The 22465-nt window shown below is 46.2% G+C and overlaps 1 protein-coding gene across 1 annotated transcript; it reads right to left on the reverse strand.

Moving 5' to 3' along the window:
* Positions 1–131: 131 nt before the first annotated feature.
* LOC148118964 (apolipoprotein L3-like) lies at positions 132–13295 on the reverse strand. The gene is made up of 4 exons (XM_087899064.1): positions 13139–13295; positions 5134–5214; positions 3233–3359; positions 132–1065 (listed from the first exon to the last, which is right to left on the reverse strand). Exons 2-4 carry the CDS (start codon positions 5144–5146, stop codon positions 255–257), a joined length of 951 nt encoding a protein of 316 aa, XP_087755190.1. The 5' UTR covers positions 5147–5214; positions 13139–13295; the 3' UTR covers positions 132–254.
* Between the last annotated feature and the right edge of the window lie 9170 nt (positions 13296–22465).

The following is a 22465-nucleotide window of genomic DNA, read 5'->3' on the forward strand; positions in this document are numbered from 1 at the left end:
AAGTCCCATTCCCACTCTTTAGGTTGGAAAGACTGGGGTACCTTGTTTAGACTCCAATTTCTGTCTTCTATTGAGTCACTGTCTGCATTGATCTCGCTGTGCCCAGTCACAGAAATACAAACACCTCAATACTCAGTTCCAAAGACTTTATTTCTCGTGCTTTCCTTTGTAAAGTATACCTTCACCCCCCCCCCCATTGATGCCATCTTTCCTGCATTTTTAGCTTCTTGGGGGAGATGTCACTGAGGCAGATCTCACTGCAGAGCCTTGTGAATCTTCTCAAATTCCTGCAACTTTCTCTCCAGCATGAGAGCCAGTTTCCTCAGTGCTGCAGCCGACTTTGTAGTTGCCCCATTGTACAAATCTATTGAATCTGTCACGAGATGATACACATCCAATGCAAGGAAGAGACTGGTAACGCTTATTCCTTTAATACTGGCTCTTAATGCATTCCCCAACTCCCTTGAACCTTCAGCAGAGCTGCTCTCTGCAAATTGTCCTAGTGGGCGATAACCAGCTCTGGACATCCTGGTGGCCCTGATTAGATCCTTGAGGCTTTTACAGGCACTCACTAAATCCACACCCGTATTACTAAGTTTGACTGTGATCTTAGGCATAATTTTCATAAGCTCATGGAATGTGTTCATGCTGGCTCCAACTAGACGACTGGCTTCGGATTCATCTGAGAGCCGGTTTGACTCTTCCACGATGGTGGTTGTGAGGCTAGTCATACCTGCTACCAGCCCCAAGGAAGTTGCTGAGAGCATCAGGCTGGTTCCTCCTGTAATGGGTGTCAGAACTAGACCCAGGATGCCCAGGACTCCAGAGACAGTGCTGGTGGATTCGGCCACCACATTGGAGATGGTGCAGCCACTGTGAACTTTATCAAGATGGTCAGCCAGGGAGCGAAGCTTCTGGATGTGTTCTTCAAGTTTGATTTTCAACTGAGGAAATTCTTTCAAAAACCTCTTTTTCTTCAGCTCCTCTTCAGCCCTCTCATTTTTATCTGTGGGATTCCGAGCTAAATGCTTCTTCAGCGCATCATGCAGGGCAGCTTCCTCCTCGCTGTGACAGAAGAGGAAAAGAACATGAGGGAAACGGGCTTTGTATTTTTTTTAAAAAAAAACTAAACTCTTGTTCAAAATATACTTTCATAGTACAAACACAATAGGAAATGATTTTACAGAGTCCATAATTGTGCTATCTGCCATGAGCCTTGTGTACAATTTATATATCCATGGACTTTAGTCTACAGGTCAGTGTAAAGTTGAACCATGGCACTGTAGCGACAGACTCTTTAAAATGCCTCCCTTCAAGGCCACTGTCATCGCTACCTGTAGGGACTGTGTAGATGAGCACAGGGAAGTGAGGTTAGAGCAAATACACTTTAACTCAGAGAACTGTGTGTGTTGTGAGGGAGCCCTGTTTCCCAGGAGTCGCCTCTCTGCACTCAGCTGCTGGGAAGTCATCTGCAGCCCATGCAGTACCCAGTCTGCAGGAATGCCTGTGCTGGCCTGGGGAGTTCTGCAAGGGACACACAGTGCAAGCCAAGAGTGGATTCCTCAATCTTAAAGGCTCCCAAACCTGAACAGTCAAAAGCACCCTCTGGCCTCATGGGACAGTCACGGTGACAGCACAGTCGCTGCAGAAGCTTTGCATAAAACTCCCCCCTCTCCAGTACAGTGTCAGCAGTAACGGTAGATTTGGGGCCCATCTGTAAGAACCTTCACCCATTATCTGCAAATATGTCTAAGTGGGAAACTGCAGGATCTAAGATATTCCTGTTCTCAAGAATTACCTGTAGAAATGCTCAACCTGAAAGATGTGGGGTGTGGTGGGGACTTTGGAGCCATGTCTGACCCCTGGAGGCACTGGAGTACAAAGGCATTGACATTAGGAAGATTCCCATGAGGCCTGTGTCACTGAATTGATCTGTTGTTGGTTTCCCTGTAAAGGATCTGCCGTCCTGCCCTCCTGACCTGTGTCTGTAAGTCCCCAGCTCCCTGTGTGTAGAGTGGCTCCACCTCTGTTCCCCTAGGGCAACAGTCTTGATCAGTGTCCTTTGGCTGCCGGCCTCTGGTTCAGGATGAAGATTCTTTCCTAGCGTGGGCTGCCTGGTGTAGAGTAGTCATGTGATTCTTTTGTACACTCAATGAAGGACAACGCTGTGTCCTGAGGACAATAAGCTTCAGGGATTGAATGTCTCCTTGATTTGGCTTCTGTGTGTTTGCACTGCTGATGTAAACCTTCTGGTTCCATAGTCAGCTGTACTACCCACCTGACATTTGAGTTCTATGGGCCATTCTAGATGATTCCTAATCCTATAGTGGGTTTAGCAGAGTCTTTTATCAACAGCTGGTGTCAAAAGGAAAGAAGACTCACTGGGACCCTTTCCTCAGACTTTACTATTTAGCTATATTTGAGAATTTAAAAGTAAATCAAAACAAATAAAACCCCCAGAGCCATGAGATCCCCCCCATCCTTTGTCCTGCTGTCTGCTCTGCAGATGCCCAAAGTCCTTTCGCTCCATAGCTGGAGTCACAAGGTAGTGCCTGAGAGCAGAAGAGAAGCCACTAACACAGGCTACACTCTTTGGGAAGGGCGGTGGCACTTGGTTTTCTTTTCCTGACCGGTTGTTCCTCCCAGGCTGTCACCCAGCTCTGTGCAGCTGCACTGTGGACTCTCTGCCTCCTCAGCTGACAGGAGGATCCTGCTGTTGTTACAGCTCCTCAGGTGGAAGGGGAGTGACCGAGACAGAACCTGAGGACAGGGCTGATCATGTCTAGACTTTTCTGACTTGTCTCAAGATAAGCTTTTGAGTTCTCAGTCCTACAGGAGATCCCCGAACTTGATCTCTTCCCATTTTATAGTTGGCTTTCAATGCTAACTTTCAGGGGCACCCACTGTGTACTAATCACATGCTGAGAACTCCACACACATGATCTTATTTTTTCATACTACAGTTTTATGGTGGTGAAACTCAGGAAGTAGTAACTGATTTGCTAAGGTTGCATAACTAATAGATGGCAGAAACAGTCCTGGCACCCTGGGCAACATCTTCAGTCACCCTGAGGTGATTTCCATCAAGGAAGCTCTTGGATGGTTGAGAATGTTGAGAAGAAGGACCCATAACCCCACCCCCTGGGACTTCCTAGAGTGGGTATGACTGCCCAGGGAAAAAACCCCCATCGTCATGGTCGGTGGACAATTCCGGGTGCACCATGCAGGTAACCTTGACAACTCTGCTGTCTTCACAAATGCCTTCCAGGCTCCGTCTTCAGTTATCAGACGCTCCAGATCCACTCTGCTGAGTGTGTCCGTGAGATAATCCACAATTTCTTCCACGATGCGACTTGTCACTTATTCAAGAAAAAGAATGAGGTTAGAAGACAGTATGACAGAGATTTAAGGGCAAGTACCAGGAGCTGGTGAGATATCAAGTTCTCATGCATTTGTCAATGGATCCTAATGGGATTTCCAGGGTTGGTGATTCAATGATATCTCCCAAATTCATATGTTAAAAGCTCTTAGGATTAGCAACTGTATTTGGTGACAAAATCATTAAGGAAGTAAAGTCATGAGATCAAATGATGCCATAAATATAGAGTGCTATTCATTGGGACTGGAGGCCTCATGACAAGGATTACTAGAGATCTATTATCTATCATCTACCATCACTATGTTATCTGTCATATCTATGCCTATGTCTCTCTTCCTCTGCATCTCTTCTATGAAGAAGGATGCTTTAAAGAAATCCCACACTAGCTCAGAATTGAGAAATAGGTGGTTATTTATTGAGGGGTAGACTCACAAATCAGAATCCTCTGATTTAAGGGAGATCAGAAACCAAATCCCACAGCCAGAAAACAGAGAGACCATACACATGCTCTACATCAGCATATATAGTATAAGAGGCCAAGCCCCAGTGGGCCGGTAACCACTGGCTGTAAGACTTCCTACAGCACTTCTACTCTGATCCTGCTCTACAAAAACAAAGGAGACACTATGTGCAGACATCAGGACCCTGTTTCCTGTGCACACCTCCAAGAGGGTGTTTGCTGGGACCCACTTTCCATATGTTCATCATAGGCTTTGCTTTCCAAGACTGAGTGAAACCACGGGTCTGTAGTTGAAGTTTCTTATTCCATCCACCATGAACCTCTTACATGTCAAACATTGTGGTACCAGTGCCTTCACATGTGACTTTCAAGTCATTAGAGGAATCTTCAATGTTTCATTGTGACAATAATGATATTTTCAAAGGAAATGGAATTAACATCAGTGTATTCTGAACATGGACGAGCTCAGGGCTCCTGGAAACCAAGACATCCTCAAGCCCTTGACTCTTGAATATTTCCTGTCTCTAAAGCCAGGACCACATAGACAACACTTCCCGGTTTGACTGCCAACTTGGCATAGACCCTTGTCACAGTCATTCATGCCATAAACAGCTTTGTACATGGAAGCAATGGCATTCCAGGAGCAAGAACGCTCTGGGCTTTCTCCATTCTCAAGCTGAAGCTTGCTGTCTGGGGCCTTGCATGGAATGCATCCTCCCACTGTCCCACCTCAGAACAGGAGCCTCCCCTCAGTGCCCTTATATCCTTGACAGTCACAGTCATCCTGGGACACTGAGCTTTCTAGTGCTCTTTTCTCTGCAAATGAAAAACGCTGAATGCTTGTCATTTCTTATTGTCCCAATTGCTCTTTTCATTGTAGGCCTACATAAGGAGTCACCATTAGTAACCATCCACAGACTCAAAATTATGCGCTATTGACCTTTTCCTCACCAAAAAATCCTGACTGATCTAGAACTCACTGTGAGGACCAGTCTGGTCCCAAGTTCACAGGGATCCACCTACTTCATCATGTCAAGTTCTAGGAGTAAGGCAGGGCAGTAATGTCTAAAAGCCTACACATAGGGTTGAACTTCCTCCAGTAAGCCTCTATATCCTAAGACTTCCCTAACCTCCAGAAATCATATCAACAACTAGAGACCAAGTGTTAAAATGCATGAGCCTCTGAGATATTATAGAATCAAGACAGCACACTTATGCACACACTTATATGCTTCAATTCCTTTTCCACTGGAACACTTGTCATCTGGAAGCAGCCGGAAAAGAAATAGACTACCTGATACCGCCATGAGGATGTTCTGGGTCTGAGCACAAGGATTTCTGACAGGTTTTCCTTAAGGCTCTTCTGGTGGCTAGGCTGGAAGGAGAGGAAAGAAGAAACTGTAAGATGTAATGGAGACAGATGCAGGGAAGGTAAGGTTGGAGGGGCCAGAGACCCAATGGTTCCTTCGGAGTGGCAGTAATGGACCAAAGGACTGACAGCCATAATGCTTCTCCTCCGGTGGGTTCTACACTGCTACTTACAGATACCAGTCATCTGGTCTACCTTCTCCCCTCATCCTGGCCAAGACAGCCTTCCAGTCCTGTCAGAGTCCAAGGAGAATGTCACCAGCTAGAGACATAGCCATGAAGAAAAGCAATATACAGTCTATACATAGGAGAAATGGGAAAGGATGTTCTGCCAACTCTTTGGTGGAAACATATGTGAATTAATGTTAATAGAAAAAATTTACTGTATGTTTGTGATACACAAGGCTCCTCATACACACCTCATTAGAGGACCACCATCCTCTATGAGATGAGGACTCTTGTGAGCCCCATTTTAAAGTGGAGGGAAGAACATAAGGGTTTGCTGGAACAGGGTTTGACCCCAAGTTGTTCTTATTGGTACCCCATCTTTTAGGTATGACTCTCCACTCTCTAAGGCACCCATCAGCATTTCACCCCCTCCCCATGTGACTATGAATGGCTTCTCACCTACATCAGGGCCTGTGCCCTTGAATGGTTAAATTCACAGATGCTGCCCTGTTCTCCCAAAGTTCACATCCTCTTTGTTCTGCAGGATCCTGAACCCAACCAGGGCTGGAGTTCCTGTTAGTCCCTGTCCTTGTCCCTGCTCTAGCCCGTCCAGTGCTCTGTCGTCCTTCTTAAATGTTCAACCTTAGGTAACTTCTAATAACCAAGTGAAACGAACACTCTCTTGAATACAATTTCTGCACTGTGGATTACATTCTTTAAGATATCTTTTTTATTTTTTTAAAAAAGATTTATTTATTTATTTATTAAGAATACAGTGTTCTGTCTGTATTATTTCTGGCCAGAAGAGGGCACTAAATCTCATTACAGATGGTTGTGAGCCACCATGCGGTTGGTTGCTGGGAATTGAACTCAGGACCTCTGGAAGAGCAGTCAGTACTCTTAACCTCTGAGCCATCTCTCCAGCCCCTCTTTAAGATATTTCTAGAAGAAACATGAGTAGATCACAGAGCTTCAATTTAAAGTTTTCATAGCCTGGGGCTCAATGTTGCATCAATAATGTGTGAGAAGCCGCATTCCCACAGGCAATGCACAAGGGTGGGCCTTCTCCCTAGGCGACTAGTGTATAGTAGCCTTGAATAAACAGGATATCTGATTGCACGTGGGGTAACGTCAGCACTGGAGAGGCTGAGGCAGGATGTCTGCTGGCAGTTCAAGTACAGCTGAGGCTTCACACTGAGATCCTAGTTTTAACTCAGTACAAACATCACTGGTGTCTGTGTCTAAGGCTACATTTTGGTGATGAAAAGCCCCTCAGTGTGTATGAGGCCCCAGGAACAATTCCTAGTGCCACAAGTGGTCAGGATAACCAGATCCTCTCTGTAGGCTTGCCCAGTCACTCCCAGCCCCGGAAGACCTATAACTAAGGGCACTTCTCTGCATTACACTTGCCACCTAACCCAGCCTCATTCCACCTCCAGGACCAGTGGGCTTGGCATGATGCTGGTAGCAGCCCCATGCTGGTAACCAGGACCAACTAACTGTACAACCTCTTTCTCTAGGGCCCAGCTAGGGTCCTACAGCCTCCCCACCTCTATAGCATAGAGACAGCAAAGTGTGTTCATGGAGACCGTGAGGGGTCAGACAAGACAACAATAAGGAAGTAGACAGACAAACCAGAGTCTACAAGCACTAGGATTTTTCTGTTGCCTTGAGACAGAACAAGGACAGAAAGTGAAGACTCCAGGCATAAGAAAATAAAAATGTAAAAATAAAGAAATATAAAGTCATAAGTCTAGGAGAATAAGAACAGACTATCAGCAGCTTTCTCAGCAGATCGAGGATCATTCATTCACAGTGAATGAATTTTTCTCAGATGCTTGGGATGCATAGGTAATTTTACAACTGGCTGTTTTATTTACAAGGCCAGAGTGTCTCTCTACAAATTAAGAGCAGTGTCCTGACCATCCTTGATAAATGGCAGATGTAAACTGAGTTTAACCTTTAGGAGACAGAGATATGTGACCTCTGGGTCAGACACTGTCTCTGTTATGGGAAACTGGCACCACCAGAGGAGAGGCATGACCTCAGTTTGCACCCGGAGGTACCAGGAGACAGTAGATAAATAAGAAGGTTTAATTAATGAGCTCTGATAATGGAGGTTATAAAGTATGGCAGTCAGTATCTGAAGATTTACCTGAAAACAGTGTGAAAGGTTTTTCCTCCTAAATTCTCAGCCCAGGAACCAGTTAATTCCAAATTCCTCCTTGACATTAGCACTCACTCCCCTCCCTAGGGTCTCCGCTGATCAGCCCAAGGGTCAGGGCAAGGTTGTAAAAATTCTTTTACCCAGACCTAATGCTTGCTGTCCTAACTATAAAAGGCAGGGTCAAAAAACCGGCCTTTTGCCACAGCCTAACAAACACCATCTCTGGCTGTGGTCTCAGCTAGCTGATAAGCTTCTGTGCCCCGCGGTGTCTTATTTTTATTTCTTATTTTTAAGTTTGCTTATGGTTATCCTAGGATCTGGTTTCTGGAATAAAGTTTGCTTCTGGTTTATTAGACTTGGTGGTGTTCTCATCTTTGCGCGACCCCCCTGGACCCAACAGAGTGTGACCAGGTAGTAAGCAACCATGGAGACCTACGGGACAGAGGCTGATACACATGGTTTCCTCAAGCTTGTTGGTTGGACCCCAGAAAGTGGGTGTATGTCCATGTCTGTCTATTCTTCACCCAGATACATAAGGCAGAGTCTGCCATTCCACAATGGAGTGGGCATCCACACCAGACACCTTCCTTTTGAGGTGCCCTGTCACGTTCCAAGAATTCTATCATCCAAAGTGAGCCATTGAAGATCAGTGGTCCCATTTGATGCCTTCTCCAGTCTTTCCTGTGCTAAGGAAGAACAACCAGACCCAACCCGGCTGTGAGTCCAGATCTACTGCCCCTGAGTACCTCTATAAAATGGTCCACAGCTTCCTCTAGAGCTGCAGTGGAGATGAGCAGTGTGGGAACTGCACACCTTCCCACACTTACTGAGGAGTCTTCTGGATGAATTTGAGCAGGACTCAGGTTCACAGGAGTGTGGGTGTTGCCCCTGAGTGTGTCTGTGACAACCTGACAAAGGCTAGAACTCAAAGTGGTCTGCTGAAGTCGGTGAGCAGGCCCTTGGAATCTAACTTTACATTGACCCATCATGAATTGCTTCCCCTCAGAAGTTCCCAGCATCCTCTATGGCAAAGTCCACTACCTCATGTCTTACTCTCATGGCTCCTTTCATGGAGGGGCCAAAGCCTTCTGCTCTACCAGAGACCTGCAGCTGGAAGGCTGTGGGGATTTGTTGCTTTGTCTCAGGAGAAGGGACTGAGAGGAGCCGGGCACTGGGGCCAACATAACCCTCTCTTCTGGGGCCTATTTCACCATGATGAATGTCACTGGGGCTGGATGGCCATGTCCTCACATTTTTGAAGGAGGGAGATAGGTGATTTCTCAGGACCCAAACACTACAGTTTGCAACACATTTATCTCACCATTTTATTAGAGTTTAGTAATAATTCACTAAAATATGTATCTTTCTCCAATTTACAATTCAGTGTGAAAGTTACTACATATGCTATGGGGCTATGCTGTGATTTTGCAGTCAGGAGCGAGCCATTAGTTTTGATCCCACAACTTAGAGACTGAGCCAAGAGTCAAGCCAAGATCAAGCCTTAGACACAATGCTTAGACCACGCTTCCTTGTAGAGACTCATTTTTGCCATTAAAAGACTTTTCATTTATTTATTTATTTTGCTTTCTTTTTTGAGGCTTTTAAAAATTTATTAGGTTTTTAAAAATACCAACCCAAGTTCTCACTCCCTTCCTTCCTCCCATTCCTTCCACACACCCTCCCATCCCACTCCCATTCAATCGTCAGAGACTGTAAGGCACATTGCTTTGTAGGAGGTCCAAGGCCCTCCCTACTCTATCTAGGCTGAGCAAGGTATATACCCAAAGAGACTAGGTTCTTAAAAAACCAGTACATGCAGTAGAGATAAATCCTGGTGCCATTGCTGTGGCCCCCTCAGTCTGCCCCAGCCATACAATTGTCAACCGCATTCAGAGGGACTAGTTTGGTCCTATGTTTGTTCTTTCCAGTCCATCTGGAGTTGGTGAGCTCCCATTAGCTCAGGTAGACTGTTTCAGTGGGTGTCCCCATCATGAGGAATATTTGAGGGAATGAGATAGTTGAGATGGAGGAAAGACAGAGATGAGAGCTAGGAAAGAGATACCTTGATGGAGGGAGCCATTATGGGGTGAGCAGAATCTAGAGAAATTCCCAAGGATCCACAAGGATGACTCAGCTAAGACCCTAAGCAATAGAGGAGAGGGGGCCCAATCTTGACTTGCCCTGTAGTCAGACTGATGATTATCTTAAATATCACCATAGAACCTTCATCCAGCAACTGATGGAAACAGAAGCAGAGACCTGCTTCGGAACACTGGACTGAGCTCCCAAAGTCTAGTTGAAGACTGGGAGGACTGAGAATATGAGCAAAGAGGTAAAAAAAAAATCTTTTCTTTCTCTTGATACTTCCTCTTTCATCATCATGACTTTAGCTTGGAAGAGAAAATCACAGTGACAGGCAGGACCATGTAAATGCCCCCTGAGTCATAGGTCAGCTATGATGGGGATTCCTTGATCAGTCTGAGGAATGGGCTGTAATGTTCACAGACCCTTGATCAATCAGGATGGGGTCACAAACTCTTACAGCAGGGGATGGGATACCCCATATCTCCCCACCTCTAACTCCAGAAACACAAGCAGATCCCACCTCACCTGGAGACCCTGATGCTCTGCTAGGGAACTGCTCAGCATGAACAGTGACACCCCATGACAGTCATGCAAATGGCTGCCACCTCAGAGTTGGTGACTCTGCTAATACACTTGGTCCAGAGGAATCTCCAGCCAGTGGGAATGTGATTGTTGTAATTTAGACAAACTCAGCATGCAAGAGAAAGATGCCATGCGACAGAGTTCATGGGGAGGGCATTTTAATAGGGGAAAGGGAACGTAAAAGGAGAAAAGGGGATGGGGAGACAGGTCTCAGGGGACAGGAGGAGCAGAAGAAAAGCTTCCGGGCTGCTTGAGTAAAATTATTTCCCTTCTCAGATCTTTGATGGAGTTGAAGATTAGATAGTTGTAGTTACCATCTACATTATTTAGACTCCCTGAGACAGAATGTTTTGCAGAACTTTTGTTATATGTTTCTTGCTTAACATTGTTTGTTGTTTGTAACTTTATATTTATTATTTGCTTCTATTGTATATAGTTGTATTTGGTTTGGTTCTGTCTTATTTTAGAAAAAAGGGGGAGATGATAGGGGAGTTCAGCCAATCACATTCTGTTTTGGGGGTGTGCTGCCCTTAGGCTAAAGCCTGCCTATAAACCTGCAGGTGCGTTTCTGATAGTTCCTTTTTCGCCTTGGTCCTGCGTCCGGACGGATCGTTTGGATTCTGGTGTAAGCTGTTGTAAGTCTTACTTCTGTTTATTAAAGCTGTATATTTTGTATCAAAAAAAAAAAAAGAGAGAGAGAAGAGAGAAAGGAAGAGATGGAAATGAAGACAGAAGGAGAGGGGGGGGCAGGGCCATTTTAAAAGGGAACATGGTGAATGTGCACAGATGATTCTCTTTGTGGCTACAGCTGACAAAGTAGACCACAAGGTCGGAGCAGCACAGATGCCCGAATGCTATAAATGATCACAGTTCAATTGGAGATGTCAGAATCTTGGTTTTTCGAGACAGGGTTTTGCTGTAGTTTTAGAGCCTGTACTGGAACTAGCTCTTGTAGACCAGGCTGGCCTCCAACTCACACAGATCCACCTGCCTCTGTCTCTCAAGTACTGGGATTAAAGGCATGCACCACCACTACCAGGCTGAGCAAGTCATTTGGAACTTCCTTTTCTGGTGACACCTGGGGCCATCACGTTGGACCCAGTTCCCTCCAGCCTCGCATATTCCTGCACTAACATATCCAGGGACTTGAGACTTAGGGCACCTTGGCAGAGTCACTTTCTTTCTCGTCTCTCTATTTCCTCTGTAGACACACAGGGTCAGGAAACACAACAGGCCAAAGGATTGAAATCTGCTTTCAGTCAATGACCTGCTGTAGCACCCACACTGCCTTTGGGTTGATGGTTATAGAAGGTTTCAGAATTTTTGAGGACAATCAGCAAGATCTAGTTGTTAGATCACAGACCACTTACCTGTCCTCCCACTCCCTACCTCAATCCTTCCTTCCTCTTTTCCTCCCTCCATTCCTCCTTTCCTTCCTCCTAGCCTCCAAGCTGTCTTTGAGAAATCAGACCATGTGCCCATGCCTCTCTGGTCCCACCTTCTATTGCGGTGGGCTCTATTACCAAAGGATGTGAGAAGAACTTGTGAACCAATGTTTTTCCTTATTTTCTGTCATTCAGAGTCAATCAGATGCCTACTCTGAAATTGACTTTGAGCTCTGGCCAGGCTCCCCAGTCTCTGGGGACACATTATAAAATTGAGGGAATTTTTATTTCACTCTCTTATTCTCTCTCTCTTCCCTCCCCAGCTTTATCTCCTTCTGCCTTTCTGTCCATGGTGGCTGTCTATCTTACTATTTAGTTAGACTTTTTTTCTCAATGGATCTCCTCTCCAGGTCCTAGAGTGAAGCTTCCTTTAAGGCTCTGTCACATCACCTCTGAAGATCCTTTGTTCCCTGAGTGTTATTCTACCTTGAAGCCCAACCACGTCCTGCCCATGGTGACTTTCTCTCCTAACAAAGCTCATGCTAGAGGTTGATTTCCTGCCAGCTCCTTCCCCAAAGGCAGCTTTTCTTACACCAGCCTATGTTTAATGTGCTTCGATGGAACCTCATCTGACCCAGGTATCCAGCGGACAGAATCAGAACACACATTCCAGGAAACTGCTTGCCGGGTCACAGAAGCAGCCAGTAGCATATAAGTTTTAAGGCCAAAAAAGAGAAGGAATCAAGTTTCCAGTCATTCTGCAGTAGTCAAGCAAACCCGAGTTCAGTGACACCATAGAGCACTCCCAAAACTTGGCTTCCTGGAGCTAGGACTGAAAATACAATGCAGGCTTGTGTGTGTGTGTGTGTGTGTGTGTGTGTGTCTAACCTCCACATGGACGTATGAGAGGCTCTGGCCTGTCCACTCATCCCCTAATAGGTGAGCAGAGGCCATGCAAAGCCCAGAATATAAATGGCTGCCAGCCACCTGCTCAGCCCCTGTCCCAGAGTCCTGGTCAAGTCTCTCTCTCCTGAAGCCTCAGTTTCCTCACAAGGCCTGACTCAGAGTGTGGGTTCAGAGAAAGATGGGTGGAAAACCCTGGGGTCCTTGTGTCTCAAAAAGCCGTTCTTGTCCCCATTCTGCTTAAGTCACATCACTCAGAATCAACTCTGCGTGTCCAGGCCCCCAAACAGAGATGTGCGGTCCCCTGTCCCCTATCTTGTTGTTTCCTCCCTTTCTCAGAGGAGGGACTCTGAGAGCAGATTCCTCCCTGAGGTCTTTTGGTCACATGTCAGGAACCTGGTGCACATCTGAGTGCCATAGGTGCTATAAGCCTGTCTGAGGAGCTCCTCATCCTACTTTGCACTTACGGTAGATGAAAAGAGGGGAGCGGCCAGACCCCACCCTGGCTGCAAAGGAGGCTTCATTGCTGCTGTGTCTGTGACCCGAGGCAGATCCCTGAGCTTACTGAACTTATCATGATCCTCTTTCAGAGTAGCTATGGGGGTATGCAGGCGTGAGAGCTTAGACATTCCCCAACTTACCAGGAATCTTCAACAGGATGAATTCAGATGGGGTTGGACAGTCCTTAGCTGTGTGGACACGGTGACCAGCTGTGCTTCCAAGTGATTACTGAACACAGCCTCCGGCTGATATACCCAACCAGAAAACGAAAGAGAAAGTCCCACTTGGCAAGGAACTGACAAACACCGGAAATTTGAGTCTTGCTGGATGCTACCCTCATCCCACGCCCCTGGCTGACACACTCAAAGGAGTGACCTTAGTCCTAGGTTCTTAGCTGAGCCCATTTTAAATGGTGGGGGGGGGGGTCTCTGTGGTATGGAGGGAAAAGATCTGGCACCACAGACTCGGGGACCATCCACAGATCACCCCTTGTACCTCTTAGGCTCTAGTCATTTCTCCATCCCCCACCCACTGCCTCAGCACCACCCCCACCTCCTGGGTTCTGTTGATGCTGACCTTGGTGCTGCCGAGGATGGTGTGCACAGCATCTGGTCATCTGCTTGTGTGGGTTCTCCTCCCAGGAACTCCTGCTCTGAATCACTCAGTATCACATCCTCTCAGGGTAACAGTTCCTCAAACCTTAGTAGGCCTCCAGACCTTAGCACAGCTGACTCCATGATGGAAGTGCCATTCAGGCCACAAACCCAACACATAGACAGCTTCACCTGACATAAGGAAAACTAAATTCTAATCCATCAAAGTCCATGGTTCTCCCGGAAGTCTCCAAACGTGCTAACCTTGCATTGTAGCTTCTGGAGTTCTGCTCCTGGCTGGCTGTTCTGGTTAACTGAAGTATGCCATCCCAAGATGTGGTTTTTGTGCTTCTGAGAAAGGCTCATTGCTACACTGGGATTCTGAACACTGGTGAGGTTATCAGCAGACTAACAAAGACTTTCTATTGGCTCAAGCCCGTGTCTGAATACCCATCTCTGGTGGATTCCCACAACATTTCTGGAGATCCCTAGAGACATCAGGGGGTCTCAGATCCTCTCAGAGCAGGAAAGAGTGCAGTGGTCAATGACTTCCAAGGGGATGGTAAACCTGAGATATCTCAGGTCCCCAGGACTCCCTTTCTTTCTTTTATTTATTTATTTATTACGTATACAGTATTCTGTGTGTATGCCTGCAGGCATGAAGAGGGCACCAGACCTCATTACAGATGGTTGTGAGCCACCATGTGGTTGCTGGGAATTGAACTCAGGACCTTTGGAAGAGCAACCAATGCTCTTAACCGCTGAGCCATCTCTCTCCAGCCCCCCCAGGACTCCCTTTTATCACTTCCTGTCTAATGCTCTCGAGGGATCTGACACCTGCACTGGAAAAAGAAACACATTAGAATGTAACCTGTGCTTTCACCTCTAGAGGTAAGTCTGGTTAAGATGTCTTCTGTATAGGTCACAAAGAGAGGTGTCCGATATCTGTGTGAACCATCACCAGACTCCCCTGCTGTATGAATGTGTGGGGTCACCCCTGGTGTCTCTACTGTGTGTCTCTCTACATGTTTCTGTCAGTTCGACGTCCCTGTATTGACCTGACCAGTGACTTTCTGTGGTGTGAGATACCCCCTCTTCCCTGCTAATGACCTGTGCCCTCTTTGTCAGGGACCTGAATTCTTTTGGTTCCGCACACAGAGAAACCCAAAAACCCCTGCCTGTCCAGCTGACAGAGTGCTCATTGGCTTTGTTGTTGGACTTCCATTCATGGTTGGAGTCCGTCTCAATCTCTATGAAGTGCTGGGGAAGAGCTGGTCCTCTTATGCGGGTGGCAGGAGAGGGGGCTGCTATATGCAAAATTTATCAACAAAACAGTGCTAAGATCCTCTTTCAGAGTGGCTGTGGGGGTATGCAGGTGTGAGAGCTTAGACATTCCCCAACTTACCAGGAATCTTCAACAGGATGAATTCAGATGGGACTGGACAGTCCTTAGCTGCGTGGACACAGTGACCAGCTGTGCATCCAAGTGATTACTGAACACGGCCTCCAGAAAACGAAAGAGAAAGCCTCACTTGGCAAGGACCTGACAGAACACAGGAAACTTGTGGTTTGCTGGATATTATCGTCTTCCCACGCTCCCTGCTGACTCAAAGGAGTGACCTTAGTTCAGTCATTCTAGGTTCTTGGCTGAGTGCGTTTCAATTGGGGGTCGCTGTGGTCTGGAGGGAAAACATCTGCTATCTCAGACTCGGGGACCCTCTACAGATCAACCCTGTAGCTCTTAGGCTGACATCTCAGCAGAATGTGCACATGGAGGAGAATAGTTTCCCAAGCCACACACTTGCTCTACTCCTACCCTTTTCTCTATGCAACCCCTGGGAATGGGAAAAGTTCCCTGAGCAAAAGAGGAAGTTCCACTCCTTCCTCTTCCATTATTTATGTGTCGTTTTCATAGAGCAACCTGTGCAATGGGAAAACTCAAAACCTAGCATTCTCTGAAAATGTAGAGCCCCCCCCCACCCACCCAAGACCTTGCCAGAGTGTGGATTAGTGCAGAACAATTCTTCCTGGGCAGAATGGATTTTCCCTTCTGTGCAACACTGACCAAGGGGACTTCAAATACTTTTTGCTGGGTCCGTTTTAGAAGGATGAACAACAGCTGCTGAAAATATTTCCTTTGTCTCCTAACATTGACCAAGGGGACTTCAAATACTTTTTTTTCCATCTCAAAAATACAAGTTTTAATGATAAGGATTAGAATATTAACAGAAAGCACAAAGACTCACACAGACACAACTATGGAAGCCGCCTTCTACTTTTGGTAACAACAATTGGCAAACCAAAGTCCACTCAGACTGCGTTCCCTCCCTCTCAACCTCCCAGAAGCGAGAGAAGAACTTCAAATACTTTTTGATGGGTCTTTTCTAGAAGGATAAACAACAGCTGCTGAAAAGATTTCCTTTGTCTCCCAGTTGGCCACAGCTATTAGAAAATGTTTTAAAATTAGAAAAATGTAAAGGTTTAAATGAGTCCCAGTTGCTGGAGGTAGCCCAAAGGTGTTTAATAAAAGGGAACCAGTTGAGAGACGACACCTTATATATAAACTGAAAGTCATTGTCACCTTCTCTGACGATGACACACAGTTAGACTTACAGATTCTGTCAGAGGAATATCTCCTATAGAAAGTCCTGCCCCAGTCAAGGAATACAACTGAACTCTCAGATTTACAGTTCCTGGAAGTATGGGCAGAAACCAACCCCTAAGGAGTGGCCCAACACCAAGTTCAGCAAATCAGATCAACTACTCTCTACAGATTAAACAATACCAAAAGACCCTGGAAACAAAAAGGGAAGCTGTGTTTCCCATTGCCAGGCTTAGAGAGACAGACATCCTGGTGCACTGCCTTCACCCTGTAATACACCTCCCATGTCTTTGAAGAAACCTGGGACCTCTGGTTCTCTTGAGTCTAACTCTGCCAGAGAAACAGGTGCCCACTGTCTTGGACCTGAAGGATGCCTTCTTCAGCCTCCCATGGGCACATGTGAGTCAACCTACTTTTGCTTTGACAAAGACGGATCCAGAGAGAGTTTGCAGGGCAAATTCCCTGAACCAGGTAGTCCCGATTTGAAAATTCTTCAACTCTGTTTGATGAGACACTAAATGCTGACCTCTTGCTTTTCATCAGATGTTTCCTCAGTTTCCTTGTACTGACATCTGTCCCCTTAATTAGCATGACTTCACTTAGCCAATCAGAGAACATCACGGTGTGATGCGGGACTGTGAAAGGGTCCACAGGAACTGCAGACTAGCAGGGATGTGGGCCCTCTGCAGAGTACAAAATACACTGGAATGTTCGCAGAGTCCTGAACAGTCTCTGAGATGAGTAGCAGGGTGGAGCTGTAGACTCTCATGGCGAGGGAGTAGAGTAGGGGTCTCTAAGATTAGTTTTGCCCCACCTGGACACCCTGAAGATCTACTATCAACAACTCAGTTGACCAGTGACATGCCGAGAAATGCTACACAGGACAACTGTCATTAAAGAATTGAGGATGATCTAGAGGTCATTTTTGTGCAAAGCAATGTGACCCTGATGCAATGGGAATCATTAACTGAAGAAGCTCTAGGGGGCAATGTGTGGACAATAGCATCTCCTAGAGGAGGGGTCAGTGACCAAGATGTCCGATCACCATGGTTACCCTATCACAGTCTTCCAAATGAGCCTGTGACTTGGCGGTTTCTGAAATCATCTAATGGCGAGGACAGACAAACCCCCCATGACGGGAAAGCACAGGTGTGAGAGTAAGTGTGCTGTGTTGAGAGCCCCGGGTGACTCCCTGGGAGAGGAAGGACAGCCACTGCCCCACATGATCACAGTCTAGACACTTGTACCCCAAGAACATCTGATTTGTTTTTGCTCACTATGGAAAAACCAGGCCCTAGATAACAAGTATCTTGGAACAAGAAGGTTCCAAGTTTTCTAACCAAGTGCAAATATTGCTTCTCAGCCTCTGGACTATAAGTAATTGTTGAATTGCACATAAAGGTGATAGACTCTAGGCCATGAATGTAATATTTTTGTTTGAAGCACAGATAACTTTGCCCTCAGTTTGCTGCATGTGTAATTGTTAGGAGCAGCAGGTCCATTTGCTGGGTGAGCACAGCAGCTTTTGGATTAAACCAGAATGAGCTGACCAGAATTGACCCAGCAAAGCTGGAAATCACCTGAAGACTTGCTGCTGATTATTGTGGAAGTTCAAACAAAGTTCATCCAGAAAGAGGACATGGTCACATGTTTAGAAGATTCCTGAGTGGGAGCAGGAACTGGTTGTGAAAGTCATATCACCAGGCAGCTCTGTAGCAAATTTTAAAAATTTATTTATTTCCTTTTTTCTAATAATTTTTTATTACTATATAAATGATACCATTCAAAATCTCCATATCCTCACCTCCTCCTACTTCCTACCTGCTCCCCCACTCACCGTTTCCCCCCTCCCTCTCCAGTCCAAAGAGAGGGCAGGGTACCCTGGCCTGTGAAGTCCAAGGCCCTCTCCCCTCCATCCAGGCTTAGGAAGGCATGCAACCAAATAGAATGGTATCCCAAAAAGCCAGTACATGCAGTAGAGACAAATCCCAGTGCCATTCTTGTTGGCTTCTCAGTCTGCCCCAATTGTCAGCCACATTCAGAGGGTCCACTTTGATCCCATGCTCGTTCAGTCCCAGTCCAGCTGGAGTTGGTGAGCTCCCATTAGCTCAGGCACACTGTCTCAAGCGTGGAACAACCCCTCGTGGTGTAGTAGTCTGGTCTTGCATCCATGGACTCTTAGTTTTCTGTAGCACATCTATACAAGAACTTCTGACTTTCATAGTTTCCATTGAGAAGTCAGGTGTAATTTTGATAGCTTTTCCTCTGTATGTTACTTGATCTTTTTCCTTTGCAGCTCTTAATATTCTTTTTTTATTCTGTAAGTTTTGTGTTTTGATTCATATATGGTGAGAGAGCTTTTTGTGATCTAGTCTATTTCGTGTTCTGTAAGCTTCTTGTACCTTCATAGGAATATCCTTCTTTAGGTTGAGAAAGTTTTATTTTATGATTTTGTCGAATATATTTTATGGGCCTTTGAGTTGGAATTCTTCTCCTTTTTCTATCCCTATTATTCTTAGGTTTGACCTTTTCATGGTGTCCTAGATTTCCTGGATGTTTTGTGTTAACAATTTGTTGGATTTGGTGTTTTCTTTGATCAATGAGTCTATTTCCTCTATTGCATCCTCAGTGCCTGAGATCGTTTCTTCTATCTCTTATATTCTGTTGGTTTTACTTGTCTCTGTAGTTCCTGGTCATTTACCCAGATTTTTCATATCCAGCCATCCCTTGGTTTGTGTTTTCTTCATTACCTCCATTTCGGGCTTCAAGTCTTAAACTGTTGCCTTTACCTGTTTGATTGCTTTTTCTTGGTTTTCTTGGGTATCTCTGAGGGACTTATTAATTTCTTTAAGGGAGTTTTTCACTTCCTGTTTAAGGGTCTCCATCATTTTCATAAGGTACGTTTAAAGTTGAATTCTTCTACTTGTTCCGGGTTAGGATGCTCAAGTCTTCTTGTTGCATGTTTGCTGGATTCTGGTGTTGTCATGTTGCTTTTCAGGTTGTTGGAGAAATTCTTGCATTGGTGCCTGCCCATCTCTTCCTTCAAATGAGGCTGCTTAGTTTAATCTTTGCTGTGGCTGACTGTGTACTTGGGAGTTTTTCTTGGTCTGCCCTCTCTTAGGTCTCCACAGCAGTGGAGTAGGCTCTCAGATCCCCTCCGCCCTGAAGCAGGTTGTGCTGGGGCATCCAAGGACCCTGCAGATGAAAAGGTGGGCTTGGGAGTAGGGTGGAATGTGGTAAAGAAAGGTAGCAGCCGGGAAACACCCTGCTGGCTGACCAGAAATGCTTAGGGAATTGGAGGGGGCCTTTACTCAGTTCTTCGGAATTGTCCGGTGGCGCCACCACTCACTCACCTCTCTGGATCTCCTCTGTAGCAAATTTTAAAGATACCATCTGATCTCCCCACCTACACCCCGAGTTAGAAGACATCAGAGAGTTGGCAACTGTCACTGTTATGTCATGCCTAAGTCTTGAAATCCACTGCAACTAATCCAGTCATCTCTCTCTCTCCACTCCTCCATCCCCCATCTGTTCCCCAAATCCACCCACAAATCTATTCTGTTTCCCCTTCCTAGGGGATCCATACATCTCTCTTAGAGCCCTCCTTGTTACTTAGCCTCTCTGGGTCTGTGGATTGTGCATGATTATCCTTTACTTAACAGCTAATATCCACTTACAAGTGGGTACAGAATATTTTTGTCCTTCTGGTTCTGGGTTATCTTGCTTAGGATGATTTTTTTCTCGTTCCATCCATTTGTCTGAAAATTTCATGATGTCATGTTTTTTAACATCTGAGTTGTACTCCATTGTGTAAATAGACCACATTTTCCTTACCCAGCCTTGGGTTGAGAGACATCTGAAATTCAAAGTTCTTTGAAAAAAATGATAGCCAAAGGGGTCTGGAGAGATTGCTCAGATGTTAAGAAACCCACAAGGCTGTGATTCACCATTGCCGTTCTTGTCAATGACCAGGGTTCAGTTCCCAGCACTGAGAGGACAGCTTACAACCATCGTTAGTTCCAATTCCAGAGGATCCAGCACCGTCTTCTGGCCTCCTTGGACCAGGCATGCATGTAGTGCAGCCACAGACATAAAAGCTAAACACCCAAATGCATCAAATATGAATAAGAAATAGATATTTAAAAAATTAAAGAAAAGAAACAATTGCAATGTTTTGACTTAGGAAAATTATAGGAGGAGATAGCAAAATCCTGCCCAGCATCATGACAGACTGAGCAGGACAAGGAGGCTCATATAAGTGTCTAGGGCTGCCTGCTCTGGGTTTCAAAGAGAATATACAAGTTTGCCCGGTGTCTTACGCCGCTGGGCAATTGGGCTTCATTATGGTGAGCAAATGTTATGGGACAGATATAGATAGATAGGTAGATAGATAGATAGGTAGATAGATAGATAGATAATAGATAGATAGATAATAGATAGATAGATAAGAGATAGATAGATAAGAGATAGATAGATAGATAGATGATAGATAGATAATAGATAGATAGATAGATAGATAGATAGATAGATAGATAGATAGATAGATAGATAGACAGACAGAGAGAATGATAATGGTTCGTCTCCTCACTTCCCATGGACACAAGCACCTCTGAAGAGGTGACAGTGGTGAGGAGCAGGCTGAGGTGCTGACTTGATTGCCATCCAGGGCCATGGTGATGTCTGGGCCTGGCCTGCTGCCCCGGTATCCTTGTCTGGGTTCACGGCCCTGTTACAGCCATGGTCTGTGTTGATGTCTCTGGCTCCTGATACTATTGAAGGCCCAGAGGATAGGGTTTTCCAAAGTTGTCCCCACCCCTCTGCAACACTAGGGAGAAGTGGTGTTGCCCCTCACCAGCAGAAGCTCTCAGGAGAGAGGGTCCCGCACCTCACTTTGGCAGCACAATAGACGTGACCCTGTTTGGGAGGCAGGTGAGCTGGCCCTGAGGGCATAAGAATGGGAGAATGGGTTGCACCCCTCTCCTCTGCCGTGTGGTATCATGGGTGAGAGAAAGTTGCCCTCTTCCCTTCACCATCTGCAACAGGAAGGGGAGCAGACATAACTTGTCACCAATTTCCGAATTCTGGATAATGGGTCCCATACCTCACCTGGGCAATACATTAGAGCTGACCCTGCAGAAAGGGCACTGCTGAGCCAGCCCTGAGGGTATGAGATTGGGGTAGTTGGTACCGCCTCCTTTGTCTGCAGTGTGGTGGTGGGGGCAAGGCAAAGGTGTCCTCCTCTCTTGCCCCTAACAGGGAGCTGATCCTCCTGTTTACCAGCTGCAGCCCTTGGGAAAGTGTGCCCCACACCTTCGCTGGGCAGCAGAGTGGAGCTGAACCTGCTGTCAGAGGTGTGGGTGAAATGTGAGCTTGGGAGATCTGGCCCTGCCCCCAACCTGCAATCTGTTGGACTGGGTGGGAGAGATACGCCCTCTCTCCCAGTCTGCCTCTTGCCACCTGTAGCAGGTGGGAGAGCTGTTCCATCCCCTCACCAGCTGCAGCTCTCAAGAGAGTGGCCTCGGCACCTCGCCAGTGCAACACATTAGAGCTGGCCCTGGTGGTGTAGGTGTGGGAGAGACCTGAGGGCCTGAGAGCAGGAGAACTGGCCCTGTCCCTTGCTCCTTGCTGTATTTGGTGCACTAGCTGGGGCTGCACTGGAGAACTCACCCTGGCTGTGAAGATGGGGGAGAGCTGGCTGGCTGACCAACCCTGCGACTACCCAGGTCCAGAACTGTGGTTCTGAGTTCACCCACTACAGCATCCACCCCATCTGTGATCTGCTGGAGCACTTGAAAGGGCCGGTCCTGCAGTCTCAAAGCTGCAGGATCTCATGACACAGGGCAGCCACAGGATACCCAAGAGGAGTCCCAGTGAGGGCCCAGCATCGATAGTGTAGCAGAAACCAGAGGCCTTGAACCAGATCAAAGACTTCGCAATGACCGCTTGAGGTAAAGATACATGGACAAAAGGGTTTACTGCATGAATTACTGTGTCCCAGTGCAGCTTCCATGATGAGATTTTTCTTTCTTTTTCCCCCTTACATTTTATTTTAGTTCATTTTTGGGGGAGGGTGGAAGGGCAGAGGGTGAATATTAAGAAATGGGGAGATGAATGGGATCTAGATAGATGAGGTGAAAACCACTAACAATAAATAAAAAGTTTAAAAATATAGAAAAAGTAAATTATAGATGCTTCAGAGACAACCCTGGTCTGCAAACACGTCCTTGTTTTCAAATGAGAAAATTACGCTTAAGAGTGGTACTGCTGGGATT

This window comes from Myodes glareolus, chromosome 19, assembly GCF_982192425.1.
Source record: "Myodes glareolus chromosome 19, mMyoGla1.1, whole genome shotgun sequence".
Classification (NCBI taxonomy): Eukaryota; Metazoa; Chordata; class Mammalia; order Rodentia; family Cricetidae; genus Myodes; species Myodes glareolus.